We start from the raw sequence: 26,751 nt of genomic DNA, 5'->3' as shown, positions 1-26,751 counted from the left end.
GCGTATCCAAATATTTTTCGATTTTCTCCAGTTTTCCTTCATACTAACAACTTACGTATGTGTCAAATAAGAAAAGAACTGTTTAAAAATAATGACTAAGTCCAAAGTTACAGTGAGCCCCAAAAGTGAGTATACACCAAAAATTATTGGATATTTTTTAAGATAATGAAAATTCTAAAATTTATCCATCGATTAAAATTTTAAAGTTTCGGTTTGATAGAGATTGGCTTGAATAATATCTTTGGTTGTGAAAAATATAGATTTAAGTCGGACTATAATGATTTTCATGATCTTAAAAAAATCAAAAAATTCGCTGCTGTTTACTCACTTTTGAGGCTCACTGTATATGCATTTGAATTTAAAAAATTTTGAAAAGCCGATTTTTCGTTAATTTTTTGGGAAAAAAGAACTTTTTTCCTTATTAAGTTATCGCAAAAAATTTCTAAGAGGATGTATCAGGAATTTATACTTTCTGAAAGCTAAGTTTTCATAAAATATTTTAAATGAAAATTCAATTTTGCATTCAGTAACAGAAACTTTTTGAGATATTTTGTCTGGTTACTGGTGTTGGTGTTTTATCAAAACTTTAATTCTCAATGAGTTTAAATAGCTCTCCCTCTGTGACTCTCTCCGTGATCTTAAATGAATGAAATATTTCATATTTTTCTAAAAATTTAGGAAATGCTTAAATAACTACACAGAGAAAGCAGATTCGTGATAGCAACCGAATTTGTTGCCAACCGAATGATTCGGTTGCACACATAGAATTTTTCAGTTCTAACAACAGAAAGTCAGTTGATAAAGAAGAATTTCAGTTGAGGCAACCAAACTTTAGCTACCCCTTCCAAAATATTGTAGCTACAACTGTAAAATTCGGTCACTAAGATTGAATCATTCGATTGGCAACAAATTCTGTTGCTATCACGAATCTGTTTTCTCTGTGTAGCAAAAGGTGTATATGTGTTAAATTATCTCTTAATAGTTTCAATGATTTTTTCACAGTAATAAAACTGTTAGTTTTCGGAAATTATAAATTTATGCTAAACTTTCCTCAAGCTTCATTAACATAAATACTTTAAACTGAGATTTTTGAACTGCGTAAGGTCATCTAATGTAGCAGGAATATTTCTTAATAAACTTTTGATTTTAAGTTTCATTAAATGCTGTGGAGGGCACAGTAATTTGCACCCATACCCACAAAAATATTGAGGTGCTGAAATGTTCAAAGGACTCTTAAGGTTACGCGTTTATATAGTATAAATACATAAAATTTTCAGTAGAAACTTTAAAAGCAACTTTTAACAAATATTGCATTAAGAAACAAGAGTATACTTTTTACAATTATTATTTATTAATCATACGCATAGATGGTCATGGTCAAATGTAACTACTAGGGTATTCAATTAATCGGGTTTCTGGTTTAATCGGTTAATCGAGCAAATAATTAATCGAGGTTTATTTAAATTTAATCGGTTAATAATCGGTTAATTTAAAATTATTCGATTAACCGAATAATTTATATTTTCATTTCGAATTGAAAATACAACGACGAATTTTGTATACAAAAACATAAAAAAATGGCAAATAAGGTATTTGAGATCATTTTTGTAAACATATCGCCTATTTGCTGCAACAACATCATTACTCAAAATCCGTGTTTATTGAACTGAGCAATACAAAGTATGCACTAAAAAATTTGGGCTAAATACAGGTTAGAAAGATATTAAAGTCTCCAATTTAAATTTCTGAAATCGCATGACTTGTTGAAAATTTATTTAAGATGTTTTCTCGAAACGACTTTTTTTTAATTATGAGGTTGTTGCAGCAAATGAGCGATGTGTGAGTTTTTTTATAGTTTTAGTGAGATCTCCTGATTTAATGTTTTATAAAAAGGATATAATTTAAAAGATTTTTTTCTTTAGATTTAATAAAACTTTTCTTGGAAAAAAACTCTCTCGGTGATTGTATATGTTGCAGAAATCAAAAGAAATCATGATAAAGAATATTCCTTTTTGGATTGTTTTAGATTTTGATTAATTTAATAGTTTCGTTCAGTTATGATAAAAGACTGATTTCAAAAAAAAAGTTTCGTCTATACATGTAAATACAAACAAAGTTTCAAAGTTAACCGATTAACGGTTAATCGATTGAATACCCTAGTGACTACCCATGAAAAAAATATTTTAAGTAGTTGAAACAGAATGTAATTTTCACAGCTTTTTAAGGAATAAAATATTGCAATTCATTATAGTTAAATGCAAGTCAAAATCCGAAAAAAATTATTTAATAATGAAGTGCTTGACTTTGCAATCCGCAACAGTTTTAAATGGGATCTGAGATATATTTCATTTTATTATTTCAATTCATTCCGAAATTGTATGAGATTACTGCAATTTGAAGATTTAATTAAGAAATGTATGTATATGAAATCAAATATATTTTTGTTAGATTTTGTTATTAAACTATACAGAGCATTTTACTTTTTCCGAAACTCATTTAAAATTTCTTCCACCATGTTTATAAAAATTAATGAGTTTCAACAATTAATCCAATCCAATTTATGTGCAGTTTTTCTATAGCGAATGAGCGTTTTGAGTGGACGTTTTACATGTATTTTGTTTTTGTTACAATAACAAAACACATGTTAAATTTACACTCAAAGTACTCGTTCGCTATAGAAAAACAGCACATTAATATAATTTTCTCTATTTAAAAGTATATTCTCATTAAAATTTATTCTATAACCCACTGTTGACACCTTAGGTGCTAAATCAAAAATAATTGTTGCGCCTTAAAGTATGCTTCAATTTCATGCATGCTAGTATCCATAAATAATACATTTTTGTACTTGTTGTTTGCTATTTAATTTTAATACCGATTTTAAGTTAACCATGGAATTCATACCTTTAAATTGTTGACCACAAATTCGAGTTAATATTATCCCTGTGTAATGGTTGATGACAAGATGTTAAAACTTGTTTACTACTACAGAATTTTCGGTCATCTGTATATATTAATGGACAGTATTTTTGTTATAACAAAAATATATAGTAGTAGCATGTAGTTATTATTGTATGGTTAGAAACTTCATTAATATTATGGCAAACAAGAAAATTATATATTCACTGGATTTTGATTGTTTACTTGCATAATGAATACTTGTACCTATATATATACACACATAAGTACGTCATAACATACTCAGGTGAGTTAACGGAAAAGTTGTTTAAAAGAAAGTAGTGCCAGGATTTTAAATCACTAGATTTGGATAGCTCAGTCTCATTAGTAAAGTTTGCTTATCAAAATTGATTACAGCAAACTGTAGTTGTACATTAAATAATTAAATCAATATAATAGGCAAATGATAAATGAAGGGCACATCACATCAGCTTTACCAGTTGTTACAATTTTTAACTGAATGTTATCATCCGTTTTAAAAGGTTCAAAATGACATATCTGACTGACTTCGCATGTTTAGGTATAGAGACATGCAAGAGAGAACTATGTAAATATGTACTTATATACCAAATGCAGATGCAGTAGATGGTGCTATTCATTATAATGATGACGTTGATGATAATGACGAAAGTTATAATCATGTCGAGTGCGATATTATAGCAAACATATGCGGAAATTATAGTTGTTTTTGCTGTTCTTACTACTAACTACATCAGCTGCTCTGGCTGTTTCCAGACACTATGAGCATCTGTATAGATGTATTAAGCCTATGTGACCATATCCATACAAATATTTAAGAGTATTTTGAAAATAGTGTGTGACATTTGTTTGTATTTGTGCAGTTGTGTGTGTGAATGTATGTATATTTTGCCTACTATATGTGTTAATGACAAATTGACAGGTATTTACATAAAAGTTATTTTTGATCGAATACAAACTGCAGACAAGTGCATAATTTATGAATCACATCCCCATGCCTATGCAGCCCATTAATACATCGCAACACAACTCATTTCATTCTATTCTCTATGCATTGAAGAACTTTAATTGAGTATTTTGTATTCTATTTAATTTAATATGTACTAGTAGACCTTTACCAATGCAACCAACCATCCAAACTAACAACCAACCTTCCCTACCAGCAAAACTGATGAGCTCAGATGTAAAAGTGTATGGCAGTTTGTATTGACTAAATAGAATTTTATCCAAACTAATTAGTAGTTGTACGAGTATATATAGCAGGCATGGAAAATACAAAATTTGGAAAAGAGTTTAGAGAACAAAGTTTGATTAAGGATCTCATATTGTAAAACGCAACGAAATTTTGTATGGAAAAAAGTCAAGTTTCAAACCTTTTTCCCAATATTCCTCATACAAATTGCTTACGTTTCTAAACGATTCATTTCATTAAACGAGGCCATAAGCCAAAACAGTATTTTGGTTTGGAATTCGAAATTCTAAAACAAGCTTTTTGCTATTTGTAGCTAGTTTTCCAAGATTTGCTACTCATCAAAAATCTACTGTTTAATATTAAAAATTTTTCAAAAGAAAGTGAACTATATTCTGCCAACAAAAGTCCCAACCAAATACAATATCACTGATCTTACCATCCCTGCTATTCTCTAAACATGTTGTGCCTGTTTAGACTTCAATTAAATTACATTTCTCTCAATGAAATATTCATGCAGCTGCAGTTAATAAGAAAAAGGAATTGTATTTTTGGTTGGCAAATGTTGTTAGTCTAATTTTCATAAGAGTTAATGTTTTAGAAATGTTCTGGGTTTTGTTGACAACAATTGTAAAATAATTACTAAGTTATATGAAATTGTTTGAAATCAAACAACTATTTGAAGTGGAGCAATAGTATTTGACTTTGTAAGGTTTATTAAAATGATGCGGTTGATGTTACAAATAATTGCTTTTGTTGGACATATATATCTAACTCGTATTTACTAAAATTTCTAATATTATTTACTATTTATTGAATATTAACAGGTAGTGGTTTGCAGCACTGCAATTTTGTGTTCTCCATGTCAATATTGTATAAGTTATTGGGGGCGGGTTTAGTCTTCTGCAGCAAACATTTGTAGATTAATATTTGTTGAAGTATTATTGTGCAATATAGCATTTGCTGAAAATTTGGCAAATAAAATGTTTAAACATTTATTATGTGCGGAATGAATGGTTTGAAATTTTCTGAGAATAAGTAATTATAATTAGAGTAGATATGCATTTTTCACAGAAAACTGAATAAATAAATAGAAAATAATATGCTGGCCTGTATACATCAATAGTTATTAGAATAGATAAAACTTTTTAAAAATTAACTTCAAATTTACAAATTTTATTATAAAGTTTCAAATTTTGCGAATATTTACTATAAATAGAAAATCTAAAGAAATTTTGCTTTAAAATGGTATAATCTTGAGTAAATTTTTCTATATAATAGCAAGTTCTTGAAAATGTTACTATCAAAACCACAATCTTGATAAATTTTACTATCAAAGTATCAAAAGCTAGAGATATTTCTCTTTAAATATCCAAATCTTGATAAATTTTACTTTTAATATCAAAATTTTGAGAAATTTAGCTAATTAGTATAAAACAGCAAATTTTTTAAAAAATCAGTTTGCAAATAAAAAACGCAAATTTTGTAAAAATTTCTAAAATTTTTGAGAAATTTGACCTATAAATAGCAACATTTTGAGAAATTTGACTACCAAAGAGGAAATCTTTTCTTTAATCTAACAAGCTCTTGAAAAATTATTCAATCTTGAGATATTTTACTATAAAAAATTGCAAAATCTTGAGATTTTTCATATTAAAATTTTACTATAAATATCACACTCTTGATAAATTTTGCAATTTGTTTTCAAATTTCTTTAGAAATTGTACAATAGATATTAAAATATTGAGATATTTAGTAAAATTGGGAAATAAATGCGATATTTTTCGAACTTTAAACTTTTGGAACACTTTTACAATATACATTTATTCAAGATGTTAGCCATTGTTAGCTAGACCTTTTCCATCTTCCTGGCAACATATGGATTCCTAGCCAAAAGAACTGCCAAGAAAGAATCAAGCCAATATAGGATATTCTGCTCCAAAGCGAAGCGTATCCCAGAGAGAGCGTTCCGCATCGACTGAAACAAATATTAGTCGGACGGGGCACGGTCTTGGCTATAAAGCGGGTGAGGAACATATTCTCCATAACCTTTGGTGAGCAAGCGATGTGCTTCATCTTCAACGTTTTTCAAATTAAAGAAGTAAAGCAAAACTTCTCATATATTCTTTGTTGGCACATTTTCGAAGCAAAAAAAACGTTGTTGTTTACTCCATAATGTCCGATAACTACACCCAGTGAAAAAATATATTTGCCATTTCAACCTTTTTTAAAAGTTGTTTAACAATATTATGATCACTGTAATAATATAAATGATTTCAGTAATCATAACATGTTTATAATCACATGATTATAGCAATCATATATATAATTGTAATAACTAAGTATGTATATGTTTGTGTTAACCATTTTTATGATGTATTACCCCACCATAACATGATTGCCAAAAACATATATATATATTTACCACAATCATATATAGATTGCTACAATGATGTGAATGGTAACTTAATCTTATTAACCGCAATCATATACATTATTACAGTGACCATAATATCGTTAAAAATTTTCCATAAAATAAAAGTTTTCCAATAAATGGCAAATTTTTGAGAAAATTTCCTTTAAAATAGCAAAACTTAGAAAAACTTAAAACAGCAATTTTCGAAAAACTGGAGTTTTGAAATTTTCTCTAAAATAGCAAAACTTATAAATAATTTATACAACAAAGTTTCGACAAAAATTTTAAATTTTCAAAAAATTTCTTTTAAAGCTAATTTTTGAGAAAATTTCCTATAAAATAGCAAAACATCGAAAATTTAAAATATCAAATTTTCAAAAAATTTTAAATTGGAAATTTTCGAAAACATTTTTATAATATTGCAAAACTTTGAAAAATTTTATTTAACAAATTTTCGAAAAATTTTACATTGGATATTTTCGAAAAATTTATTTTAAAATAGCAAAACTCCGAGACAATTTAAATAACAAAGCTTCGAAAAATTTCCTTTAAAATATAAAAATTTGGGAAAATTTCCTATAAAATAGCAAAACTTTCAAAAAATTATTTTCGAAAAATTTAATATTTTTGAAAAATTCCATGATTTTATCGAAAAACTAATTATTTCGACGAACAAAAATATTAGAGATGATGCGCCCAATAATTACACACCATAAAGAATGTTTAAAGTTTAACTGATATAAATGCTCTAGGAACAATGTAAGGTAAATAGTGAACAATGTTAAAATGCTTTATTATTCTAAGACAATTAAAAGTCTTGCAGAAGACATTTTTGAAATTCAATTCCCGTCTCAATATAATCCACAGGAAAAAACATGCTAATTACTTATATCCGGTCTGGCCGATAATAACAAATTTACAACACTGTGCCAGCATATCATTTCTAAAATGACCCACAACAATAAAAACAACCATGTGCCCACTACCCACCAATATTCAGGGTATTTTTTATTGTTTTTGGTTGTTTACATTTGCTAATGTCAAAAACTATTCACAAACATACACGTACGTATCTACGTACACAATATTACGTATAAACATACCGAATTCGAAAACATAATAATTTTTTTTTTCGAATATACTATAAACATCATCATCATACAAATGCCAGACTAAAAAGAAAAAACAAAACAGGCAGACAGACACAGAAACTCAGTACTTAAGAATTTCATTCATTCATTCAAAGTATTTGCTCTGACAGAGCAAGTGGTATCAATAAAAAATTTAAAATAGAAAAGAAAGAAAACCAAAAACGAAACGAATTAATATTTAAAGATTTTGCAAAAAAAAAATTATAAATAAATACATATATTTACTTATATATAAACTCATTTAATAAAAAATTTGGTGCAGCAATAAGTAAAAAGTATAAAAAAAGAATCTGTTCTACTTACTAACTAAATGCAACAAGAAAATTTTTATAATTTTTAAAAATAAAAAAAGTTTAAAAAAAATTATTGATTTTCTGCCTTATAAGGAGTTCAGCAAAGACTGCATTCTGGGCAATGTTTATTTAAACAAAAAACAAGCATTTCTTTCCAAAATAAATAAAAGAAGTAAATTGTAAACAAAACGTACAATTTAATTGATGGATTTTTTCCTGCTCGTTTTGGTTTTTTACATGGAATTTTTTGTTTTTCTTCTACATTCGTTTTTATAAGTGGAAAAAAGGTGGCGAGGCTGGCTGGCTGGCTGCTGCTGGTGAATGAAAAATAGAAGAAAAGAAAATTGTGTAAAAAAAGTGAAAATTGTTTAAGAGAGTGTGCGCAATAAGAGAGAGAGAGAGAATTGAGAGCAGACACAATTTAGTACATAGCGAGATTTAATAAACATTGTTAAAGTAAATAAACAGAAAAAAATATAAGAAAAAGAATCAAAACAAAACATTTATGTGAATTGATGGGAAATTATTTAAAATTTAATTAATATTAAATTTAAAATAAATAGTGAATTAATAAGTTTAATATGTTTAATATAAACAAATTGGTTTTCCATAAAAGAAAACATTGTGAAATTAACTCTTTTGTCATAATTGAAATAATCTACCTACATATCTATAGCTTTGAAAAATACAATAGTGTTCTAGTTGAATCTCATTTTATAAAAATTAATCAATAAATTAAGTGTAAACTCTTACCCCCATATTCGTAATCAATTTCTAAATTTATTAAAGGTTTATAAAACAAATTTAAAAATTGTTTATGAATAAGGCCTTTAAAATACTGAAAGATGCTTTCTACTTTATAAATTCATTTATCATACGAAAACATATGGTGTCATTTACTAATTCGTCTTAAAAATAGACATCCGTGAAAGAAAGTTTTTTAATTAAGCTTATAATCATATTTTGAGATATCAGTTTCTTTAATAACAAATGTATTTATATCACATTTTTCTTTGAGAAGTATTTCTATTACAAAAATAACCTTCACTAGTTACCCAATGAAATTAACTAATGATGATAAGATGATCCATTGACTAAAACTGCATTGCCATTTCATAATGAAATTGCTATAATGATAAATTTGTGTTCTTAACCAATTATTGTTGATATCCAACAATGTTAGCCAAAGAAAATATAGTGGTTAACAACGACCACATATGAATAAATGTCTACTAATTATTTTAAACTTTAAGCCCCATTTTCTCAAGCTCTGGTTATCGTTTTTCGTAACGATATACTTCCAATTAATATAATTTTTGTACGAGAACTGTCAGTATATCGTCAAAATTAAACAATTAAATTAAATTTAAATTTTAGAAAGCTTTTCAATGATATCGTTAGTTTAGTGAACAAAAGTGCTAAGTCCACTTTTTGTAAATATTTAAACTTTAATAAAAAACAAGTAAGAGAGCTATCTATATTCGGCTGTGCCGAATCTTATATACCCTTCACCAAATTATACTTAAGAATATTTTTTTTTTTGAAATATTTTTATTTAAACAAAATCAAAATTTTTTTTTAATGTTTTAAATTTTTTTAAAAAAAAATTTTTTTTTCAAATAGTTCTTTAATTTCTTTTAAAAAAATTTTTTTTTAAAATTTTTTTTTTTAAATTTCTTTAATTAATTTTTTTGGAAAAAGAATTTATGACAAAAAAAAAATTTTGATGAAAAAAAAAATTCGGGTTAAAAAATTTTTTTTTCCGATTTTGACCCATTGTATGTCCAACTTACTATGGTCTTATTAACGTCGTTGCAAAGGTCTTTCAAATATCTATCATTAGATATCTATATTAATGACTTAGTAATCCAGATATAGGTCAAAAATAGGTAAAAAATCGAGGTTGTCCTAGTTTTTTCCTTATATCTCAGCCATTTGTGGATCGATTTTCTCGATTTTAAATAGCGACCGAGCCGGAAGAATTTCGGAGATATTGATGTATGAATCGTGTATATAAGTTATTTGGAGGCTTCGGAAAGTTGATTTCAACACACAGACGGACATGGCTATATCGATTCCGCTATCTATAACGATCCCGAATATATATACTTTATATGAAAATGTGGAAATTACAAACGGAATGACAAACTTACCCTTGCCACTCATGGTGAAGGGTATAAAAAAGAATAAGTAAAAAATATATTGTTTGTTTTATGAAAAATACAATTATTTCGTCTTTTTCTCGTTGCTATGCCTTGGTATGCAGTGCTAAGTCCATTTTGTTGTAAATCCATTTTTTGTCAAAATTACAAAATTTGTATCTCAGTCAAATGAAATAAATAATAGCGCCTAACTTGATTTAATTATTAGTCTGTTGATTAAATTTTAACAAAAAAAATTAAATCGTAAATTTTATTAACATCTCGACTACTCATATCTGAAACTTAACTCCATTGCCTTTTGAAAGTAATTTTAATGGCAATAGAGACTTTAAGCCGAATAAATAAAGAATGAAATTAGGATAAAAATTAAGAAAAATTAATATTGGGTGTATGACATAAAAATATGGAATTTTTTCAAATATTTTGCTTTTATTTTGAAATATTTATACAAAATAAATCTATTCAAAGTATTGGCCATAGTTAGATGAAATTTTCCCATCTTTCTGGCAACATATGAATTCCGAGCCAAAATAACTGTTCATATTTTGAGATCAAGAACAACTCTAGCCAATTTCGGATACTCTGCTCTGAAGTGAAGTGTATCCCAGAGACAAAATTCTATGACATCTTTCGAAACAAATAGTAGGCAAAACTTCCTAACCATTTCATTCTAAATACTTTTTAACAGGTATTGCAACATGTGGCAGAGTGTTGTCATGATGGAATATTAAGGTTTCATATCTGACCGCATATTCTGGGCGTTTTTCGGTCAATGTTCCCTTGGAACGAATCAGATTTCATCAGCTCATAACATATAGGACCCTTTTGCTCTCAACAAATACAGAGAATTCCTTTAACGCCAAGGATATTTGGCTTTGGTGTCGATTCAGCTGGTTGTCTTGGCTTTCAATATGATCTCTTACACTTTACGTTATCGTAATGGATCAATTTTCATCGCTAGTAATGATTCGGTGCAAAAATAATTTTCTTTTATAGCGTTTAAGTAGCATTTCAGACATACAAAATCGTCTTTCAATGTATCTCTCAATGATTTTTCTAGCTCTTGTTGAGTTTTACAACAATATTCCTGAAGTAATGCCGCCAATCCTTGGTCTTCAAACTTTTTTGGCTGGCCTGTACAGTAGTTGTCTTCCGTGTCAAAATCACCATTTCTGAACCGCACAAACCATCTCACGCACTTTAAAACCGATGAAACACATTCACCATAAGTTTCGTCGAACAATCGCTGTGCTTCATCTTTACTTTTTTCAAATTAAAGAAGTAAAGCAAAACTTCCAGCATGTGATGTTTTCTTGGTACAAAATTCGACATTTTCGAAGCAAAAAAAACTTTGCTGGGAATAAATGACATATATGTAGACTTAAAAAATTACATAAAAGTTATTAAAAACAAAAACCGCGTTCTAGGTTGTCCTGGATATAAAAACCAGAAAATCTGGATTTTTGACCTATTTTTGATCTATATCTGGATTACTAAGTCATTAATATAGCCAATATGGATATCCAATAATATATATTTCAAAGGCCCAATAAGGCCAAAGTAAGTCTGACCTAGAATGGGTCAAAACCGGGAAAAATATCTTTTACCCCAATTTTTTTTTCACCAAAATAAATTTTTTTTATAAAATTGTTTTTACAAATAAATTTAAGAAAAAATAATTTTTTTAAAAAATATTAAAAAAATGTCATAATTTTTTTTCGCAAAATTAAAAATAAAAATCTTGTTTTTTATATTTGTTTCACATTTATTATTTGCCATATTTGTAACCCAGATATAGATAAAATAGGTAAAAAAATCGGGGTAGTTTGCTTATATTTTAGCCATTTTAGCGTATATATTGCTGCATGAATCATGTATGTAAGATATTTGTGGTCTTCGAAACATACAGAAGACGTTTCTATATCGACTTCGCTATCTATAACGATCCAGAATATACAAAAATAATTTAAGAGGTCGCAAATGAAAAATGACAAAATTAAAATGACCCTTACCACTCACGCTGAAGGGTATAACAATTGTTGATGCATTAGTGATTTTGAAACTTCCGAAAAGGAAAACTTCTTTTAATGTTCATAGCTAAAGATATTTTAAATACTGCTCTAAGGTCTAATACAACTTGGGAAGCTATAGAGTAATCATAAGAAAATTAATATAAAACTATTCCAAAAAATTATTTAAATTAGTTTTTTTTTCAAAGAATATAAATAATCCGCAATATATATTTATACAATTACAATATGACAAAAGAGTTAATATCATTGATAAAATCTTAATAATTTTATAACCAATAGATCCACAAGTATAAACATTCGAAAAGCTAACGAAATATAAATTAACGAAACTACAAGCTATTAAAATAAATAAAAAACTTAATCAATAAACTTTTAATTTAAATATCAAAAAAATAAACACTTGTTACCAAAACAGTCAAACATTACAAGTGCCCACTGTTCAACAAAAAAACTTACACGCTCTCATTCATCAATTCGTTTTGCTTAAAAACAGAGCGAGAAAGAAAAAGAGAGAGCACCAAAAAACTAAAATTAATAATGAAAAATGTTGCGTGAGAGCCAGAGATGAAGGAAAATGTATACAGTGTGGTGGCCCTAGTATATAGTATTCAATGCTAAAGTGGATGAAACAATAGAGTGTCAAGTAAAAAACATTGCTTATTAACTGCCAGTCGTTATTTTTCTTTCTCCCGTGTTGGCAGACTATAAAAAACCAAAAAATAAATATAAAGAAACAGCAACGAAAATACACTAGAAAAAGCAAAAACATCTAAAATAAAATAATAATAAATTTAAAAACATTAGAAAATTCAAAAAAATTTCTTTTAAAACTCAAGCAAACAAAAAAGTGTATGTGCGTGCGTGAGTGAGTGAATGATTAGATGATTATAAAAGCTAAAAAATAAGAACAAAAGAAAAATCTATTGAGCTGGCCATCAAGCATCAAACAAAACGTAAAATCTATAGAAAATTCACCAAATTCCTACGTTTACGCCATGAAAGAATAAAATTTTCTTCCTCTAACAACCCACCTCTTCTTCTACTACCACCACCAACACCACAGCCGTCCAAAACATTTAGTAAAATGCCTAATCCCAAAGAAAAAACGTCAGCATCCTCCTCGAAAGATGTCTCAACAAAATCGCAAAAACACAGGTCGAGGTCATCTGCTCGGTATGCTGACGTCGAAGCCAAGCAGCGCAAGAGAGCGTTGCTGTCTATACCCAATACCATTAAATTGAGTATGCTCAATTCTGGTCTGTTGTCATTTGAGAAAATCAAATTGGAGGCGCGTGATGAAAACAATTCCCTCTCAAAGACCATACCAAACAATCCCATCGATACAAGGCATTTTCTAAAACTGTGTGAATTGAGACGTAAATTTCCCGTACTCTACAAATTGGAATTTCAGACAGCAGCCAAAGTGGAGACAAACACCTGTCGCCATGCTCTCAGAAAAAACAATCACGACAAGAACCAAAATCCCAAGTGCATTCCCTACGATTACAATCGCGTTGTCTTGCAGAAAATACCAGGAGTACCCGATTCCGATTATGTTAATGCCTCCTATGTCGATAGTCTTTTGAAACCCAATGCCTATATTGTCACCCAGGGACCAGTCGAGGAAACAGTGAATGCGTTTTGGCGTTTGGCATGGCAGGAGAATATAAGTGCAATCATCATGCTAACAAAGACATTTGATTTTGCCAAAGTCATGTGTGTTCAATATTGGCCACCCAACAAGGAGGTTCACGAAACATATGGTGACATTAACATAAACATTGTTAAGGAAGAACAGCTGGCCAATTTCCATATAAGAACTTTTCGTTTATACAAAGTTAAGGAAGGCAATCCTGAGGAAATAACTGATGAACGATTTGTTTTGCAATTTCACTACACCGAATGGTATTCGCACTCGTGTCCCTTCTCCAATGCCGTTTTAGAGTTTCGCCGAAGAGTTCGTTTGGTTGTGGGCAGCATTATAAAGGACGATGATTCCAAGGGTCCAATGTTGGTGCACTGTAGTGATGGTGGTGGTCGTTCGGGGGTGTATATCTCAATTGATGCCAATCTGGAACTGGCCGAAGAGGAAGAATCTTTTAATGTATTTGGCTATCTGAAGAAGTTACGACAATCACGCAAAGGTTTGGTGGAAAATGTGGAGCAATACAAGTTCATCTATGATACATTGGAGGAGAATGTTGTATGTGGCAAAACTTGGTTTCCAGTCTCCGAATTATCGGATCGCTTAAAGGCTAAAGCTCGTCGCAATTCTTTGACTAAAATGAATGATTACCAAATGGAATATGAAGAGATTTGCAAACAAACTCCCCGTTTTACTATAGGCGATTGTGCTGGTGGCCATCGTGCCGATAACAGAGAGAAAAATCGTGATGTTCTCTGTGTGCCTCCCGATAATTTCCGTCCTTATCTAACGTCCTTTCAAGGCAATGCTTTTACCGACTACATTAACTCGGTTTTTGTAGATGGCTATACTAAACCCCGTGAATACATTGTAACCGAATGGCCCATGAAACATACTCTGGGTGAATTTTGGTCTTTAGTTTATGATCAGGAATGTTCTGCTGTCGTCGTACTGTGTCAACCTCCAGCCAACTCTCAAAGTTATCCCTCATTTTGGCCTATAAAATCGAAATTGGAGAAATATGGTCCAGTCTTCTCGGTTCACTATGTATCTGCCAAAAGTTATACCAACATTAAGCAATGGGAATTTAAAATCAATAAGAAAATTGTTTCCCTAACCGAAATGATGGCTGGCGTTAAGGCTCCCACACGTACCGTGCAACTTTTCCAATTGACGTGCTGGCCTATGGGTCATAAGGTGCCCTCCTCCACCAACTCTTTGGTGTATCTAATGAACATGGTGGAAATGTGGAGAGCCAAAACTGATTATGGTCCGGTGTGTGTAGTGTCTCCAGATGGTCGCAGTCGTGCGGGTGTTTATTGTGCTGCCAATGCTTGCATCGAACAGGTAATCCAACATGGTGAGGTGGATGTTTTTCAGGCTGTTAAGACGGTAAGACGTCATCGTCCGCAATTGGTTGAGAATATGACCGAATATAAATATTGTTATGATTTAGTTTTGCATTATGTTTTACATTTCTTGAACAAAAATGAGTAAACTATGAGGTAAATGTTGCGGTTAAAAAATATTAGAGGATTTCTAAAAGTGCAGTAATGAAAAGTATAGGGATTAATGGTGATTTAAGGGGAATTTCATAGAAAATTATAATTTGAAAATTAATTAAAACTCTAGTAAAAACAAAGCTTTATTTTGTAGTTTATAATTGTTTATAGGTGAATAAATTTGAGTTAATACATTTTCGATTATGTTTTTTTAAAAAAATGTTCTAACGCTAAAGTTCTTAAGAATGCAATGGAAATTCAAATATATATATTGGATTGATGAAGATAAAGACTGATTCGCTTAAATTAAAAATTTGCACAAACTATTTAAAAAATGGCTGAGTGTAATAGAAACAAGTTTTCTAAAATAATTTTCTTCGTGTTGAAGAATAACTTAAAAAACGAATTAATATTTCTATATTTTATGAACCAATGCACAATTTCTAATAGAAAAATGTTGACTGAAACATGTTGGTATTGAATTTCGTGGACATTATTTACAACAGGAAAATATATCAAAAAAATATAACTGCAATATGTTGCTAGCAAATTCTGCTCTAAAACTGAGCAAAACCCAGTAAGTAAAGATTTGTTGACATGAAAACAAGACAAATCTATTCAGAAAAATTAAGGCAACCATATATGATGTTCGATTTTGAAAGGTGACGCTGTGAAAATTACAACCTTAAAATATGTATAAAAATAGAACACTGAATGAGTATAATTAAATTTCTGCTAAAACAAATTTAAATTTTTTTAAAATTGATTTTATAATATGTTGCCACAGAGGGTTGCACAACAAAGTGTACTTAATCTAAGAGAAAAAGTTCAAGAAAATGCATCCGTCAGATTAAAAAAAAAAAATCCAGCACGTTGCTGCAAAAGTTTCCAAATATTTTGTAAAATATAATGTCATTAATCTAGGGAAGATTTATTCAGAAAAAGAGTTTTAGTAAAATACTACGTAATTGCAACATCTTGCTAGAGAAATTTAAAAAATATTTATAAAATTAATTGCAAAAATGATCTAAAACATGTTGCTTGCTACATTTTTAAACAAATTATAATTCTATGTATAAAAACATTCAAATTATTAATGTTAAAATAAGTCTTATTAAATTACAATTCGCTCAAAGTCATCATTCAAATATAAAGTGCATGAAAATAAAAAAATATTTGAAACCAAAGATTCCAAACCAAACAAAAGATTTGGAAAATGTTTCTGAAGAGTTTTCAAAATAGTATAAATATGAAACTTTTTTAAATTAAATTAATTTTAAAATTATTTGCTTTGTAGCATGTTGCATCAACATTTAACACTAAAAACATAACATTTCCAGTTATTTATTATTTGGTTATTATCTCTAGAAACATAATAAATATTTAAACTTTATGGAAAACTATGTTTATAAACATTTCAAAATGTTGCTTGAGAAAAATATTCCTAAAAATACCAAAAAGTTTTAGATTTTGAACTTCAAAAAATGCTGCAGCATTTTTAAATATCAGTATTGTTTATAAACATCTCAAAATGTTCCTTTAAAAAGATTGATAGGAATTTTCCTACAAATACCAAAGGATTTGTCGTTTAAATCATGTTGCTAGCAACATTCTAAACAAATAAGAACTTACTAAAGATTAACAATTAAAACTGAAGAGCAAGAAAATAAAAATTAATAACATGATAATTTTAGAAAAATATTGCTGGAGAAATTTATGTTTATTTTGCAACATGTTGCAGTATTAGTTACCGTTATGTCTACTATTTGGCCGTATTTAATATTTATAATATTTATAATCATTTTGAAATGTTGCTTAAGAAAAATATTCCTAAAAATACAAACTGTTTATAAACATCTCAAAAAGTGGTTAAAAAAGTTTAAAGAAATTTTCCTACAAAGTCATAAGGATTTGTAATTTAATTATATCTTGATCTTAAAAAATGTACAACAACTGTTGCAACATATTAGATAAGTATGAACTCGCTAAACATTTTGAAATAAAACAATGTTTGTAATCATTTTGAAATGTTCGTTTTTTTTTGTTTGTTTTAAAAATTACAAATATTTACGTAAACTGATAAAAAACTTTCCAATTTACTTTATCTTGGTCTGAAATAAAACTGAAAGGAAATTGTTATTATAAACTATAGGCAAATATAAGGAACATGTTGCAGCAACATTAAACATTAATCATAGTATACTATTGGAGTACACTTAAAAATGTAAGTCAATATTCATAAAAAAAGTAAGGAAATCGATGAGGAATTATTTAGCAAATATATTCATATAAATTCAGTACTGTTCCCCTTTAGTTCTGAAATCAAGTGGCAAGCGAAAGTTTTATCTTGTCAAATTTTTATTCATTTCTCACAAAATATAATTTATGATCACCAGATCAAATGGTGTAGTTACCTATTGAAATAAAACATTTGTATAAGCAACATGTTTCAGCAGCATTCAGACTTTTAAATTCATAGATAATATAATGTTAATAAACATTGAAAACTTTTGTTTTAACAACTTAAACATGTAATTTCTTTATATCTTCAATGTAAGTCAACAAAATTAAACTACAAAATAAAGGCAACATGTTGCAGCAGCATTTAGACATTTAAATTCTTAAATGATATGAAGCAATGTTTATAAACATTGAAAAGTTTTGTTGCAAAGACTTAGGAACATAATTTCATAAGAACTTCAATATAAATTAACAACTTAAGAGATATATTATCGTATGAATACCATTAGTATGTTAAAGAAATCAACCTTTGAAATCCTCTAATAACGCACAAATTAAAACCCATACTAGAAGCAATATATTCTGAGTATTTTAATAAAACCTTAAGAACTATTAAACAAATCTAAAACAATATTGTATGTAGTACATTAAATTAAACAACTAAATTGTATATTTTAACTGGTAGCAACTGTAACAATCCACTAAAAAGTAAAATATTTGCCAACAAAAAAAAATCCAAACGTATTGAAAAAACAAAACCTAAAATGTACTGAATTTATTTTTTGAAAAAAAGGAATTATTTTATTACAAAATCCTTTTAGATGATTAAAAGAAAACAAAAACCTAATATTTATATTTATATATTGATGTTATATGTACTGATTTTGTCCTACAGAACAAAAAAAACCCCAAACCAAAATTTATATGCCTTAAAAAATGTAAGCCTCAATTTGTTAACAGAAAAATTATATTTATATTTGTTAAAAAAGTATATTAAAAATCCCTAAATTAAGTTAAAAGAAAAAACAGAATATTAAATTCTATGTTAAATATTCATAAATTATAAAATAGTTTATTTTTTTGATTGTTTTGGGAAAATTGATTTTAATTTATTTTTTTTTTGGTATTAAATTATTTTTGTTTAATAAAGTTGAATAATTGTCATATATTTTTAAATGAACCATTACTCTTAAAGTAACTATAGAAATATTTAAAAAAAACTGCCCATGATGCCCAACAATTTCTTTATAAAAGATATAATTTTAATATTGTATAATTTTATAGCACTGAGTATTTAGTTATGATTTAAACCAATATTTTGTTCATAATTTATAAAAAATTGCCAAAAGAAACAAAACTTAAAAGTTCAGCAACATGTTGCGAAATCATTGCAACATATTAAGATATAACATCAAATTATATTTAATTTTATTGTTGAAATAAAATAGAAATGTTAAAAAAACCTAAAATTAAAATTAATTTTTTCTTAGCAACATGTTGCTAATGAATATCTAACTTTTGGCAATATATTTATTATGTTGTAAATTTATTTATAATTTTGTCTTCTTGAAAAGTAAATGTTTTCCTTGATAAATTAAATTAACAAAAATCATTTAAACCACAAAAATAATTAATAATCCATTATTTAAACAAATAAATTACGTAAATTGTCTCAATTATTTATAATTTTAGTGCCATTAATAAAAATCTAATTTTTTTGACAGCCCAAAATTATGCAACACAATTATTAATTTATGATATTTATTTCTTATTAATTTTTGTTACCACAAATCTCTTTAATTGCTAAACATTTCTAAATATGTAATATGTAGTTATAAGTTACATTATTTTATGTTATTAATTATTACTATTATCCTATCTATATTTATTGATAAGTTTTGTATGCATCCAACAGCTAAAGACTTGTGGCACATGCCACAGGCATCATAAACTAAAATGACACTGACTACTTTTAGTCACTTCCATATAAATACATATAAAATAAGTACAGTGGCACATATGTGTAGCACAAGTCACTCAAGGGTGCAATAAGTTTTCCACAAGTAACTTTTTATTATTGTTATTGTTGTTGTTTAAGATTATAAAAGATGAAACTAAATTTATTGTTTAATTAAAGGAAATTAATCATAAACTAAAGCTGGCCATAAATAATTTGTATACATATTAATTAATTTATTGAAATTTATGTTTTTTCTTTTTATTTATTGTGTTATTATTAGAACCTTAATTTATGACTTCAATTAGTTGTCTTTAAACATTTGTGAAACAATAATAAATACTCTTGTGTTTTATGTACTATTTGTATTTAATTGTTATGTTTTATTTAAGTATAATTAATTTTAGCGATTTTTTATGTTTTATTTCCATAATTGTTCCTAGAAGAAAATGTGTTATTGTTACAGCAAAAAAAAAACATGAATATGAAATATATATATAAATTTTATATAAATAAAAATGAAATATATGAAATACACTTTGAAAAATATTTAGATAAGTACAATAATTGTTGAGTTTTAGAAATGAAATGTTATAATGTTAAATTCTTGCTCTCACTGTAATGAGTAAAAGTGTAATATTCTTGTGTGAAAAAAATGTAGCTAGACTTCATCACTGATATAGCGTGTCAGTAAGATAAGGTCACATAGTTTTCGTTCTGTTAATCATGCATAAAAATTTATATACATACTTGTATTATACTAAAATGGTTAACACCTGAACAAACATCTCAGGGGTTAATCGGAAAACGTTGGAAATAAATAAGAATCGGCTAAACTACTGGTAACCATTTGTAACCATTACAACATTACAACAGCCTGTACCAAAATCAACCATCTCTTGTTTCCAAAACTTTACGCAACTCGTAACTTGCACAAATATGGACAGGTAGGTCGACTTAGCAATCGATTTTTTGATAATCATTTTTTTTCTTTTTCTGAAATTTTGTCTAAAATCCTGTTTATATATGTAATTGACCTTTTATTTGGTTTTCGCAAATATCTCCGTTGTTCAAATTTTTCTAAAAATATCGTCTAATTTATAATTTTTTTTGCAATATCTTAGTCCGCATAATCGTGAAAAATAATAAAATTAAAAATTTTGACAAAAACGGATCTTAAACGATTTTAGTATTTCTCAATGATTTTTAAACAAGAGTGATAAGAACTGGATTCAAAATTGACTAATAATAATTTTTTTTAACAAAATTCTAATTTTATGATTAAAAAGAAAAATGACACATCTAGTTTTCCATTTTTTTTACAGTTTAAAAAAAAAATATTTCAAAAATATGATTTTGTAAAAATCAGAGACATAAGAAAAATCAGAGACATAAGAAATATCTAAAAAAATTTAGCCATAACTGTTATATTGTAGAAATAAATTTTTGTTTCTTTAAATAATAGTTATTCTCAATGAAAATAAGTTTTGCTTTTCAATAAGAGTTATTCATAATAAATATTTTTTTTCGTTGCTCATAACTTTTATTTTTGATTGGTATTTTTTTACGTTGCCTAATAAAAGTTATTCATAATATATATTTTTTTACGTTGCTCATAACTTTTATTTTCGATTTAACTTCACCTGAAGTATCTCCACTTCAACCAATATCCGATTTTCTGATTGACGAATCTAAATACGTCATCGTTGTTCAGAACATCAATTAGGGAACTTGAAGTGAATCCACTTCAAGTTCTTTATTTTATCTACAGAAGATGACAAAGGCAATACATCGAGAGAGTTATTAGCAGCTATAGCAGAAATAAAGAGCTTTAAACCTATGAGACTGGACGTAGAAGCCGATTTGTTGCAATATTAGGAAGAGAAAAAGGATACTTTTGCAATTTTTAAATAAATTGGTTCTTATTATCTATGCACTGCCGGCTAAACAGCTTTCTGTTGAAAGAGCAACTTGGCGGACAATGCGTTTGCTAAAACATTGATTGTGAAACAAAATTCTTCATAATTAAAAAACACACAACAAAAACACCAATCTCAAACCAAGCTTATTTTTTGCGACTTTAAAACTTCTTTTGAATTCAATGTATGTACTAATAAAATGCAACCAAGGTGGAGAAAGAAACTTCTTTTGAGTTATGAGCAACGAAAAAAATATATTCTTTAGAATAACTCTTATTATGCAACTTAAAAACATACAAATTGAAAAAAAAGTTATGAGCAACGTAAAAAAATATAAATCGAAAATAAAAGTTATGAGCAACGTAAAAAAATATATATTATGAATAACTTTTATTAGGCAACGTAAAAAATATAAATCGAAAATAAAAGTTATGAGAAACGAAAAAAATTTAATAACAGTTATTTTTGGTCTCTGGTAAAAATAGTAAAATTTTCAATATGGCTTTCAAACCCAAAACAAATTAATATGTTTTTTTGGACAACTATTACAAACGATATGTATTTGTGAAAAACAAAATGAAGTGCCGAATTGTATATATTCATCACCAAATTATACTATTTTTTTTTAATATTCATTTAAACTTTTTTTTAATTTTTATTTTAAATTTATTATTGAATTTTAGAGCAAAAAAAAAATTTTTAGTGAAAAAAATAGGGTTAAAAAATATTTTACCGATTTTACCATAAAAATTTTTATTTTTAAGTGAAATTTTTTTTAAATTTATCAGTTATTTTTATAACAAAATTTTATTAAAAAAAATTCCGATTAAAAATTATTTTTTCCGATTTTGACCCAAAGTAGGTTATATACGTCGCGTCCCCTCGATAAAACAATAGTGTATAAGCATATACACCATTATTTTATTGCATAATAAGAATCTACATAACTGATTCTATATGTGGTCTAAATTTGGTGAAATTCTACTTCCACAAAGTGGGTCAAAATATCAATTGAAATTGAAATTTTAAACTCAATTATTTCGAAATTTCAAAAAAAAATATACACTATAGTTTTATTAAGGGGACGCGTCGTTGCAAAGGTGTTTGAAATATATATATACATATCGTTTATATTAATGACTTAGTAATCGTGGTTGTCCTGGTTTTTTCCTTATATCTCAGCCATTTGTGGGCTGATATTCTCGGCAACCGATCCAGGTCTGTAGCGGATATATTGATGTATGAATCATGTATGTAGGTTAGTTGGTAGCTAAAGAAAGTTAATTTCAACATACACAAGGGCTGACGGACATGTATTATCGTCGCAAATAAAAAGTTTTGAAATTACAAACGGATTGACAAACTTATATACATTTCCCCTCAAAACGAACAAACAATTGGCATCTAAATACCTTTTAAAGTATAAGAGATAACATGGAAAAATAAATAGACTTTTCTTTAGTTTCCTATTTGCCTTATAAACAATTAAAATTCATTGAAAACTATTTACACATTTCATGTTCTGAACGCCTATAGTATAGAGAATTATACATAGACGACATAGAGACGAGACACTCCAATTTGTCAAATAAAAATACAACAAATCATATATTTGATACAACAACAAAATACATTAACTATCATGTATTTTGTTGTTGCAAGAGATAGGCTTTTGACAACAGACTTAGGTTTTTGACAATTACGTCTCGTCTCTATGTTACCTTATAGCCTATGTACTCCTGCACGATTCGTTGGTACATCATTTATGAATAAGACTAAAATTTTGGAAGATACAGATTTGTTACCACTTTTTTCCAATGCAGCCCCATTGTGAGATTCTTGTGAAAAGCGAAATATTTGAGAATCCTTATAAAACATGACAAAGTTCAATTTAAGGAGATATAAAAATTTGTCCAAAATATGCCTGAATTTCGTTATTGCAGCTTTGAGGCTCCTCCATAAATACAAGAAAGGTTGTGGTCTTCTCTACATAGACCTTTGACTTCATAGAACCCAATAAAATTAAATCCAATGTAGATAAATCGTACGCTCTAGAGGAACAAGCCTGATCAGCAAAACGAAAGTGTAGTATAGACTACTCCAAAAAAATAAATTGCCAAGATTTATCGGTCCCCCACTAGAGTTGTTGCATGTTTTGTAGCATAACATTCTGAAAAACAAAGTAATAATGTTAAAATTACATGAAAAAAGTGTTTTTTTAGTTTTTCCAACTTTTTTTTTCAAAATTCCATTTTCAAATTTTTTAAAATTTTTATAAACAATATATAAGGGAATAAAAAAGTGAAGAAATATTTCAATATGTCCTACAGATTATCCTTTCATGCGTTGTGAATTATAATTCTTAAATCTTGAAAGTCGAAGGTAAAACTTAGCAATATTTGTGATTTCTAATGAAATGAAAATATATCTTAAATTCCAATATTTACAATAAGAGTGAAAAAATTCGAAGTTATTAATGATCGCAAACTGTCGATATTTCTGCTCAAATTCAAATAGTTGGCTAGATTACTTAATAAATATGTAAAAACTAAAAATTATCAGACTTCCAGATCATATGTAATTCTTAATTCATATAGTTCAAAGGTCAATTTTTAGCAATATTTTAGATTTCTAATTAAACTTGAAAAAAATATCTTAAAATCCAAAATTTACAATAACGCGGAAAAATCTGGATTAACCCATAAACGCACATGGGGCCAAAATAAACCCAAACGTTTAAAACCTGTCAATTTATCCACTATTTGTTCTCAAATTCAGATTGTTGACATATTAGCCGAATTCATTTAGTTGATTACTTATTAAATATGTCCAAAAAAAAATTAACCATCTGGTCAGACTTCCAGATCATCGAATAATTGAGAACTAATTTTATAAATGTCTGCTGTTGTCTGCAATTACATCATTATTTGCTACTAAAAAGACATATTAAAATTACAAAAATATACGTTATATACATAGAGAATGCAGATTCGTAATAGCAACCGAATTTGTTGCCAATAGAATGACTCGTTTACACACAAAGAATTTTTCGGTTTTAGCAACAGAAAATCAGTGGATAGAGAAGAATTTCGGTTGAAGCAACCATACTTTTCGGTTGAAGTAACCAAACGTTTGTCACCACTTCTAAAATTTTGTAACTACAACTGTAAAATTCGGTCACTAAGGCAGAATCATTAGATTGGCAACAAGTTCGGTTGCTACTACGAATCTGTTTCCTCTGTGTAGATAACATGTGAATAACAATTCTACACATTCTACTGAACTTTCAAATATCATGCCACCTTCTTTGAGTAGAATATAAATATTAGCAGAATATCAATGCTAAAGTGAATATATCCTTAAAAACTCGTTGTCTTGTGCAGGCATATATAAATTTAAAAATAAAAAATCTCAAAAATTTTCAGTTTTTCCAAAGTAATAACTTTTTCTTTAAGCTTTAATTATAAAACTAAAATACTTATTTTATATAATTATAAGTATGTAAATTCAAAAACAGTTTATTTAAAATAATATCTATTTAATTTATAAAATAAATAAATAAAAAACTTACCTTGATAAATGTGCCATCTAAAACTTCTAGTTGTTGTTAAATATTTATTGAAATAAGAAAAAAACTATTTCAAAATTTGTTAGAATGACAAACATTTTAAAATTGTCTTTAAGATTAGAAAATACATATGTATTTATATATTAATATATAAAATCATTTAAAAAAGATTGTAACAAGAGACATATATTTAAAATAAACCATAAATATTTTTTTATTTTCTATGTTAATTTCTTTTCTGCCAACTCAATTTCTATGACCACAACTGCAATGCAATTTAAATCTCAGATTGGCAACAAATTCGATTTTTGTACATTGTTTGTTTAAATTGCCTATAAGTTTATATATAATATAAATATTTACTGATTATAATAATTTATTGAGTTCTTAATATTCTTATTTGATTTTGCATTTATGCATATAAACGCTCATAAAATATGCGTATTTGTATATATTTTTATGTCTATAGATATATACTAGAGTATGTCTAAAATATTTTATTTTTAATTATTTAGAAATTTATATTTTGTTAAATTTTGTTGTCCTGAATAAATATGTATAATTTAAACCACCCACTGAAAAACAAAAAACAGAAACTAGAGTGTGTTTTAATTATTATTGTTTATTATGTTAAGATATGTTAATAAATCCTAAATTTAAAGCAAAGGTAAGAAATTGTTTAAGGAACTTTATTATAACCATGAAATACTTTTTCCCTGCGAAATTTAGTATTTAATTAAAAATGATTTTTTCAGAGTTATACAATAAAGTGTGACTATAATCCTACCGAAACTCCTCTAAACTCTAACAAAATCAAGTAAGAGAAATTCGGCTGGGCAGAATCTTATATACCCAAAGTATACTTTATAATAGTGAAAATATTTGTTGGAAAAAAAATTGTGAATAAAAATTTCTTTAATGAAAATAATTTTAGGGTCAAAAAAATAATTTTCCCGATTTTAAAAGGTTTAAATTCAATCCAGTTTGAATTTTATTAGAAATTTTGAAAAACTTTTTTCTTTTTTGAAAAACATTAAAAAAGTAAAACTTGACGACAAATCAACAAAATTTTATTGTGTAAAATGTTGCAAGTATTTGTCAATTAAATTATAAAGTGTTATATGGGAAATTCCATGTCATCGTAGAGGGTACTATATTTAAAAAAAATAATAAGTTCTGTCGAAACATTGTTGGCCAAAATATCAAGCGAAATAAGGGTACATCGTACGTAATATAAAACCGAAGTAATTATGAGGTGCATGTAGAAATATAAAAAAATAAATAAAAAATATATATTCGGATTGAATAAACAAGTTGATAATAGCAAAAACACAATCAGAGTCAAAGTCATTTCATAAAATTTCTGCTTAGTTTTCGCCGCAATTAAATAAAAAAATTAAATATAGTCAGTTTAAACTATTAGAGTAAGTTCGGGTAATGTGGTATACAAATTTTTTATTTGACTATAATTTTTAAAATCTTAATTCGATTGGAACAGTTCTCAGCTGGTGTTCTACTACAAGTGTTAGGTTTACATCCATGAAAGAAAAAAGTCTTTTATGTTCTTTTTTAGAGAAATTTGGGAAAAAGAGAAAAAGCCCATAAACAAGCCATTGAAAAAATTGGCGGGTAATGTTGTATACCATGTTCTGTTAATAATGTATGCTAAACAACTTAACCGATGCATAGTATTTTAATTTGTAAATGAGTTGCGTTTTATTTAAATCATGTTCAATGT

The 26,751-nt window shown here is 27.4% G+C and overlaps 2 protein-coding genes across 2 annotated transcripts in view; both read left to right on the top strand.

The window, feature by feature from the left end:
* The window catches only part of LOC135951521 (uncharacterized protein DDB_G0283357), a 256,332-nt gene that overhangs the window by 98,321 nt on the left and 131,260 nt on the right, over positions 1-26,751 (top strand). The window lies entirely within an intron of this gene.
* Ptp36E (protein tyrosine phosphatase 36E) lies at positions 12,539-15,371 on the top strand. Its single transcript, XM_065500640.1, has one exon. The coding sequence runs from the start codon at positions 13,266-13,268 to the stop codon at positions 15,321-15,323; it is 2,058 nt and encodes a 685-aa protein (XP_065356712.1). The 5' UTR covers positions 12,539-13,265; the 3' UTR covers positions 15,324-15,371.

Source organism: Calliphora vicina, chromosome 2, assembly GCF_958450345.1.
Source record: "Calliphora vicina chromosome 2, idCalVici1.1, whole genome shotgun sequence".
NCBI lineage: Eukaryota > Metazoa > Arthropoda > Insecta > Diptera > Calliphoridae > Calliphora > Calliphora vicina.
This window is presented reverse-complemented; position numbering and strand designations above follow the sequence as displayed.

What these genes read in the sequence shown, in the direction of transcription:
- Ptp36E (XM_065500640.1), top strand. Translation starts at nt 13,266, where the DNA reads ATGCCTAATCCCAAAGAAAAAACGTCAGCATCCTCCTCGAAAGATGTC.